The sequence below is a fragment of the Rosa chinensis genome, chromosome 6 (genome assembly GCF_002994745.2).
Source record: "Rosa chinensis cultivar Old Blush chromosome 6, RchiOBHm-V2, whole genome shotgun sequence".
In the NCBI taxonomy this organism is placed as follows: domain Eukaryota; kingdom Viridiplantae; phylum Streptophyta; class Magnoliopsida; order Rosales; family Rosaceae; genus Rosa; species Rosa chinensis.
This window is the reverse complement of record NC_037093.1, coordinates 14,003,591-14,013,031: the sequence shown is the minus strand read 5'-3', so window position 1 is coordinate 14,013,031 and position 9,441 is coordinate 14,003,591. Positions and strand designations below refer to the sequence as shown.

At 36.7% G+C, this 9,441-nt stretch overlaps 1 protein-coding gene across 1 annotated transcript; it reads right to left on the bottom strand.

Annotated features, from left to right (window-relative positions):
- Positions 1 to 7,656: 7,656 nt before the first annotated feature.
- LOC112170856 (RHOMBOID-like protein 12, mitochondrial) lies at positions 7,657 to 9,182 on the bottom strand. Its single transcript, XM_024308142.1, has 4 exons — positions 9,087 to 9,182; positions 8,206 to 8,310; positions 8,076 to 8,117; positions 7,657 to 7,752 (listed from the first exon to the last, which is right to left on the bottom strand). The coding sequence occupies exons 1-4, from the start codon at positions 9,180 to 9,182 to the stop codon at positions 7,657 to 7,659; spliced, it is 339 nt and encodes a 112-aa protein (XP_024163910.1).
- Between the last annotated feature and the right edge of the window lie 259 nt (positions 9,183 to 9,441).

The window sequence follows — 9,441 nt, the reverse complement described above, 5'->3', positions numbered from 1 at the left end:
CACGAAATGGCATTCTTCCCAGACATCACCTCAAACAACTTCTTAGCATCTTCCACTCTTCCATAGATAAAACATCCATGAATCATCTATTCAAAAAAAAAAAAAAAATCCATGAATCATTGAGTTCCACGCAGCCACATCCCTTGCAGATATTTTCTGAAACAAGCACTCTGCCATCTCAACTTCACCAAACTACAAGTACCCATTCATCATCGTCGTCCATGACATGACACTCTTATCAAACAGCTCCTTAGCCTTACCCAAATCCCCACAATCCAAACACTTTTTTGATCTTCTCATTCCAAGAGACCACATCTCTCTGGTATTTTGTAGAACAGCTTCAAGGCATCATCATGCCTATGCCTTCACGAATACACTAGCTCATGATAATCTCCATAGGATTCAAACAACCAGTAATGAAATTTGAGACTGAAATGAGTCTAGACAGACGAGATCTTACCCTAGGTTTCTCTGGGTATAGGAGAGAGTGAATATGTTGATCTTGGGTTTCTTAGCTTGCGTTAATAGAGGGGACTTCTCCTTCGTGACAGCGCCACCATCAGTCTCTGATGTTGAAGGCGACTCGCACGTGATTACATTTTGCCATCGTCAATTGTCTCATCACTCATCCCAATCTGGAGTTAGGTTGGTCAGAGTAGGGGATGGAGGTGGGGGTGGGTCGTTGGGTTTGGAGAGGAGAGGAGGGGAGTGGAGAGGGATGACGAGCCGTAGAGGGCTTGTTGGGTTCCTTGGAGCTGCCCACCGGAGCTGAGAGAGAGAAGGGGAAAAGGATCAGAGGAAGATGAGAGGGTTCAGAAAGAGGGTTTCAGATAAGAGAGAGGAAATGACCATTTTAGCCCTTATAGTAGGCCCATTATCGGAGTTAACGTCTAATTTAGACGGTGCACAGTGAAATTGGACACGGCTGACTGTAATTAGAAAGCTCATGGGTGTTTCTAATTAAATTGAGACTACAGGGACTAACATGAAGTTACCCCCAAACCTCAGGGAGGTAAACTAAATTTAATCCTTATAAAAAATATTCTGCTGTACTTGAAAGCTTTTGTGATGCCGATTGGAATACTCTGTCAGGTGATTCTCTCTCTACCACTGGTTATATTTTTACATTAGGTGGATGTGCTATTTGTTGGAAATCAAAAAAGTAAACAATAATCTCTAATTCAACCATGGAAGCTGAACTTATTGCCAAGGTTTTAAAAAACGCTAGGCGCTAGTCGGGCAGTGGTCCGGGGCCTAGCGCCTAGGGGCCTAGGCAGGAATCCAGGCGAGAACTAGGCGGTTTTTATTATTTTATTTATTTTTAACATATATCAATAAAATGTAAAAGACATTATAATTTTTATAACAAAACAAATCTTTTCTCATGTGGGACATGAAAGATATACATCTTTTTCCTTTTTTTATTTGTATAGTTGTTTTTTATCGGATGCTTTTGCCTTCTTTCTTTATCTGTTTCTGGTTCTTGTGCTTATCCTCCTGACGACATTAATTGAATGTACATCCACACCCAAGCATCTCCTGATCTTCCTCCTCTTTCTAAACAAAGTGTCACGCCCCAAAATTTGGAGGTGAAAACTCTACTTTTATTAAGTCATAAGGATATAAAGAAAAGCTTCAAAATACACTTTAGTTAATTTGAGAATAAAAACTTCAATAAAGGAAAAAAAGTAACGGAAGCTCCATTCTAAAATTTAGAACAATCTTAAACAAGAAACTTGAACTTTTATTATAGGGGATGCCAACACAACCACTGGCTGCTACCAAGTCTTCTAAGCATTCAATTCATCTTCAGTACCTAGAACCACAACAAATTACTAATGAGATATAAACTCAGTAAGTAACTATAACACACCACGTATAACAAATATTCCATACTTAATTATATACAATATAGTAAAATGCATAGTACATGGAGTGCACTCAAAACAAGTCAAACTGAACTTTCTAGGTCCCTCTAGACATAACATACCAATGAGACCCAAATTTATCAGAGGTGGGAGACAGACGTCACCCGTCGGTGACGAACCCACTATGTGGGCCATCTAATAGACAATGCAGAACCTGCAAAGACAAAATAGTGCATAATTTGCACTTACAGAACAGATCTCTCCCCAGATAGACTATTGGTATTGATATGCCAAGAGAGTACCTAGCAGAAATCTCTTTCAAAACTTATCAAATTTTGGATGATGCATATGTACTAGTAGAAGCCAAAGCATTCACAACGGAAACAAAAATGGTGCACTCAAAATCATAAGCGTATAATATATAATATAGTAACGTATCATCAATAATATATTTATCTTGGTTCCAGAGCAAACAAAAGTTACTTACCTTACTAACCAAGACAACTGGTACAACATCCTAAGTTGTGGTTTCTCGGTCTAAAGCAAACAAAAACTCAAAATGAGACACGAACTAGAACCTTATAACCTGCGGTAAAAGCAATCTGGCAGGGCCTACATCCGAAGGAAAAATCTCACTTGCTACAATTGTTAATCAAAACCCTTAAAAATTTACATAATTAAACTAGACATACTCAAGTATCTACTGTAAAACTATCAAGTCAAAAGAACACTAAAAACTTGTCCAAATAATTTTCCAAAGCCTACATCTGTTGCTGCCAGGAAACAAAACCTTCACCAACAATGACTCTTCCGAAAATTCCATGGGATTCAATATGAACTAAAACCTGTTGAAATTTGGTAAGTCTGTTTAAGGCTCAATATTTAGAATATGATAAAAATTTGGGAGTGAAATCAGTTTTTCCAGAACCCCAAAAGCTGTCTTCAAAACAGAATCCAAAATAAGCCTCTCTACCTAAACAGCTACATTCAGATGGTTAACAAATTTTCAAAAATAATTATGAATGATAAATTCATTAAAATTTTACCCCAGAAACTAGACATAAAGAGAAACATTCTAGAAAAATATGACTGCTAAAAAAAAACATTTGGCTCATCAAACAATGACTGTAACACGTTCCTAACTTCTGTTAGCAGAAAACCTGTTTCCTCTATGTCAACTTTGAAAAATCACCATAAATTCGATTCTTAATATTTTTCTGTGAAATAAACTCCAAAATAACCCTGGATAAGTCTAATTTCAAATAATGAAAGAACCATAATCGTTTAAGTAAAAATACCTGATCGAAATTGTAACAAAATCACCTGATCTCAGACTTGATACTTCGTCTCAAGCCTTTGTGGTCAGCTCAGCCTAACCTATTTTCTCCTTTCTCTATCCTTGCACGCAGTCATGGTTCTCTCTTCTTTTTCTACCTTAAACACATCTAAAACACTTTTCTTCTCTCTCAAAACTCATAGGTTCAGTTAACTTATTAGAAAATATCTATTAATTTTCAGACTTCTAAGTAAACACAACCTCTTTGTAACTAGTTTAAAATTCCTATTTTCCTTTTTACTAAAATAACTAATTAACCTTAAAACTAAGTGTACAAAAAAATAAATAAATAAAGTCTCATAAAAATATAATATGATCCAACAACAAAATATTTCACAATATCAAAACAAATAAGGTCTGCAAACAACAAGGCCACAAAACAAACTAAGTAACTTGGTGGATATCACACAAAGATTGAGAACAAATAAGAGAACTTCAACCGCTCCCAGTCCCGACCTCACCTCACCTCCGCCCAACGTCTCTGATCGATTCTCTTCTGATCACCGCCGCATATCTTTGATCCACCCTCCGGTAAAAATCATCGCATGCATCTGGGTATGTATCAAAAGCCCTATTTCTCTTATACTTTCATCTTCCTCCGTTCGTTGCTGCTGTCTTCTTCCTCTGATGATGAGATTCTCCAGTTCCAGATCTAAAAAACACCCGATGCCTAGCGCCCAGCGGCTCCGCCTAAAGCTCCTAGGCGGACGCCTAATTGCCCACCACCTAAGGAAAATGCATAGGCCAAAATCAAAACCGCTCCTTGACGCCTAGGCGCCGCCTAGACCATTTTTTAGAACATTGCTTATTGCTCTAGCTTCAGCAAGTGAAGAAGCAAATTGGTTGAGACATTTATTGCATGAAATTTCCTTGTGGGAAAAACCTATACCACCTATATTGATTCATTGTGATAGCACTATAGCTATTGGTATAGTAAATAGCCGTTACTATAACGGTAAATCCAGACCTATAAGAAGAAAGCATAGTACTGTGAGATCATACTTGAGTGATGGAATTATTAATATGAATTATGTTAAATCATGTGATAATCTTGCAGATCCTTTAACTAAAGGCTTGGCAAGAGAAAAGGTCTGGAGTACATAGAGAGAGATGGGATTGAAGCCCATATCGTCATGAGCCATATATGAGGACACCCAACCCGGTGATTAAAGATCCTAAAAACTGAGTTCAATGGGAAAAACGAATCATAAGGTGGCTGTAAGAAAAATGCACTATATTTTCTTACTCATCCCTATGATATAAGTGCATTAATCTTGTAACGTATATGAAGATTGAGTTCACTTAAAACTCTTAATAAAATATGTAGCTCATATGAGTTGGATGTCATAGTTACAAGAGCATCCTTGACGGATTTTACCTATATGATGAGTGTGAGAGTGGTGCCGCTCTCTATGAGAATTAGACTTATTCTTGAAATGTACTCATGAAAACCGGGATAAGCACAAGGCCGTAACGTGTTGGCTAATAAAGGTCATATTAATACCTGAATTATTAAGTATAAGCAGTAGTTCTTATTTTCCCTTAAGCAGTTGTAGTTCAAGTCTGAGACCACTATCAATTCTGGAGTAGGAATTGCTGTTTCACTAAGTGAAGGTTCTTTGCAGAGCACACCTTCATGATGCATAATGGTTCGTCTTTGGCCAGTAACTTTGGTTTATATTTTTTTATTTTAAAATGAGTGGGGGAATGTTGCAACATTTTAATATTTTATTTTTGAAATTAAATTTGGGTGAATTTATTGTGTGTTTAAATTCAGAATTTCTTTTGAATTTATTTTGTAACTCATGGTGATTTATTTTGATTTGTTTTTGGGTTTTAATTCTTGTAACCTATGGCTTTTAGTTACTACCCTATTAATTGTAGGAGTGTCCTAAGAGCCTATAAATAGCACCATTTGTTGCATATATACTCAAAAATATCAAACTCTTACTTTGTTATTCACCCATCAACTTTTCCTCAAAAAACTCCAAAGTGTCTTTTGTTTTTTGGCCAAAGAAAGGTGTTCTTCTGGTAGAGCTTTTGGTTCCTCCAATTTGTGCAGATTGGTGTGAGTCGTACAACTTGTTATTGGACTATTGTATCCTGGAAGGGACAAGTCAAGAGATTTCTGGTGCACCGGCATTGTTCCGCAGAAGGCTTGAATCTCCTTAAAGAAAGCGAGGTACCCGCGCCTCAACCTATTGTTAACGAGTTTCTCAAATAGAAATTATAATTTTTATTGTAATTTCACTAACAATACCCTTCCATAGCGTTGTTGCTAGTAGGAAAGATAGGAAAGATGGAATAGTGGTTAGTGAAGGAAGTTGGTGTTGGGCTCTAGAAATCAGATTATATAGGAACATATCAAAGTTGAGTCCTTTTTCTTGTAAAATGATCAACCAACCTTTAGAAGACGCTCGAAATTTGAACTTGTCGTGTCCTCCGAATTGCTTAGGGTTTGGGAGCTCCAAGTTCACAACTTCCCCCTCAGAGAGGCTGGAGAAGGTTAGGTAGTTGGTGTTTGGGGTTTGAGGGTGTACTAACCATGGCAGTTGCGGATCATTACGGATGTCAGCTCGCATAACAAGTGTACTCCAAGATGAGACCTTGGCTAAGCGTGAACAGGAAATTAAACCCTTTTTCTGTAGAATCTCCTCCATGGTATCTTATGGTGGTGTCTGCCAACACCCAACTGACCCATGACAAGTGATTTGATCGTCGTTGCAGTTCTCGATTTGTATTCTCTTGCTTGCAGATATTTTGTGTTCGTGTAATTGTTTGAAGGAAACAGCCCTGGTGAACCAGTGGAGGTAGTTTCCCAGGGACCTTGATTAATTTGGTTATGCAATTGAAAGTAAGAAAAACTTGAAATGGGACCTTTGTATTTATAATTAGAAAATTACAGATAAGTCCTTGACAAAAGATCATTTTGCTACTACATCCATAAAGTTTCAAATCATACTCATAAGGACAAATTTTTACACATAAGGACAATCTATTATTTTGTTGTCATGTGTCAATTACACATTTATAATTATAACCCTTAGATGAATAACTAAATATTATTATTTTATTTTTTTCTATTCAAATGAAGAGAGAGAGAGAGAGAAAAAAAAAAGAAAAAAAGAGAGGTCACTACTAGAATTTTTCTCATATACATCGGCCAGAAACCGATGCAAAAAAAAATTTGTACGCATGTGTTAGTGGGTGATCTAAAAGATCGCTAAAAAATAGACATCGTTTAAAAACTGATGTCCCATACAACAATAAACATCGGATTAGATTCCAGAATCGATGTTAACCTGCTATTATGATCACAAATTGATGTTTTTAGATATTGTTAAACCTTCATATTTATGCATTTAATGCTTAACGAAATATAGGTCCAATAGCACTAGTATTCATTTTAATATCATTACTCATTCTAGAAACGATGTGTAATATATTCTTAAACATCGGTGTTTTTGAAATTTGCCTGCTGTTTATAAGCTTTATGAGTACTTGCCATAAATCACACTATTTAAGATTGAATCTACATTCTCTTGTATTACTCGACCGATGTTCATTATTCTGTTAAACATCGTTTCCTTTTACGAAGTGATGTCCATTTTTCTATTAAACATCAGTTTTTGAGGTTGACACTGATGTTTATTCTTATACTAGACATTGTTTTTCATTTAATAAATCGATATCCATTGATTTGTTTTACATCGTTTCTTACTTAATAAGTCGATGTCCATTGCGTTGTTTTACATCGTTTCTTACTTAATAACTCGATGTGTACTGAATAAAGAGACATCGATTTTTGTTTTCAATCTGATGTATCATCTCTTTAATGACATCGTTTTTGTAGTTTAATATTGATTTGAAATAGACGTATATACATCATGTCCTTTACATGAGCATGATGTCCACTGACTTTGTAATTGCTACTACAATGCATCTATGTAATCCACATTTGACAACATGAAATCCCAAATAATTTGAATATGGGGCATTGCATTAATTTGTATCCAACATCAAAGATGTTAATAGTTCAAAAAATAGGCAAAAAGACCCCAACTTACTTCAAGGCTAGTCTAAAACATACCATTGCAATAAGTGTACATATAGTTTTGTTCACAAAAAATCTAGCTAGCCTTACTGAAAATCACTTTACTAATCATCATCTATAGCAAAGTCTGCAAATAGTCAGCCACCTCAATGCGCACCTCGTCAAGTTGCTGTTGGGTGTATCCTTTCTGAGTCTTTGCTGCCCACTAGGAATGTATTTCATAATGTAAGTCATAATCATCAAGTAAGCGCGCTATTTATAATTAAACAAAAGTTTATATCAACTATAATGCATATAACTTAGTCGGAAACGAAAACGTGTCATCATTTATAATCTCCTTCATGTATCTCCTACACATAACATTTACAAAATGCTGCCTAAGTAATCTGCAGACTCATCTAGAATAAATCACCCCCCTTTCGAAGTCTTGCCCAGGCTATGGCTGCTGCTGCCGCACCACCCAAGTATGCAGATCCCAAGATCTGACTGTTTCCCTGTAACAACAACATAATGTCACACTGCATTTACTAGAAAATAACAACGGCTGTGTACTCGGGGTTTTATGGGGAAGAAAGTTCAGTAGTTCAAACTCATTATGGCACAATGAGGTTGCTTGGTCATGCCAAGTCGGGCCAGGTTATCACACTTGAACAATAATATGCACAGAACATAAACAAAATGATGAACAAAATCTAATTGTCAAAATACTCGGTTTAGTTTTAAAACAAATGAGTGATGATAATCATGGCTCAACTCCAACTCTATTTTAAAAGCCAATGCGCATGCAGAAATATAAAAACGGTAGAAATCAACATACCTCCATTATTCTTAAGATATCCTTTCCAATTAGAAAGATTCCCTAAAATAGAAAAAGCAGAGGTAACATATTTTAGGTATTTGCATAACGGCCTCAACAAATCAAACGACATATATAGAAGCACACTTACCAGCAGCATGGCAGGAACTGGTATGATAAAATCAAAGTAGAGGGTAGCTGTGGGGTGAAGGAATATATCAAGCAACATGATGGCATTAACAGCACCGCTTACCCCCTAAATGTCACAAACATACTCAATAGTTAGATGTTTCAAATCATGATCCTGACAGAATATAACAACTAATCAAAGTTAGTTTGTCAACTTTTAGTCAAACAATCGATGAAAATAATGAAGCTGGTGGAGTGAAGGTCTATGTTAAACTATTCATCCTTTCTTGCCTCCATATAACATGCCTTCATTCAAAACATAACTAGCATTGTGCATGGCATTATATGTCAGAAAGTAAACAGTGACTTGAATAAATAGACTACGTCTCACAATGCCGTGCATAAACAACAAGTTATATAGTGGTGAGAATGACAAATGTTCTCGGGAGAAGTTAATTTCCACGGTATATTTTCTTATATTCATTGGTAAGATTTGACACCAGACACTTCTAAAGAAGGAGAGGTAAGGAAGGAGAGGTAAGGAAGGAGAAATAAATAGAAACCCAAACACCATGCAAAAAAAGAAATATCACATTTATATTCCCATTTATAAACTTCATTGGATACCCTCCAACTAATACTTCAAAATCAGGAAGGAAAGAGCGTATAATTTTAAAAGTTTTTTCCTCTCTCGCTGGGTTTTCTCTCAAACCCATTGAGAGTCGGTGGCTTCACTCCTTGCCCTTCATGGGCAATTTTCCCTGGGTTCTATCCCAGATCTGAGGCTTCGTGCCTCTATTTTCGGCAATTTTCTCTTCTGTTTCCCTCCTTTGTTTGCTCTGTTTTATACTTCCTAGTCTTTGGTCTCCTTTTGGGTATGTTTTCAGACCTGATTGATTTCACCCCAGTTCCTTCCAGTCCAAATTTCAACTTCTTTCTCCTCTCAAATCTTTGGCCACCTTTGATTGATGCTACCTCTAGAGCTTTTCCTTCTGCCATGGATTGTATATATGCTCCTCGGAGTACTGTTTTAAACGGGGCTTACCCGTTATGGCGCGTAAATCCGATGAATACGGTCGTGCCTCAAGGGGGGACTGCACACTCTTTGTTTGTCTGTCCCTTTGATCCCTGTGTGGATCTCCTGTCTCTTTCTCTTGTTCTGGTTTCTTTGTCGGCAGAGGGCGATCTCCTCCTTGGAGATGATTTGGGTTTTGTGTCTCTATTTCTGGATTTTGGCTGGAATTTTGCTGGGTTTATC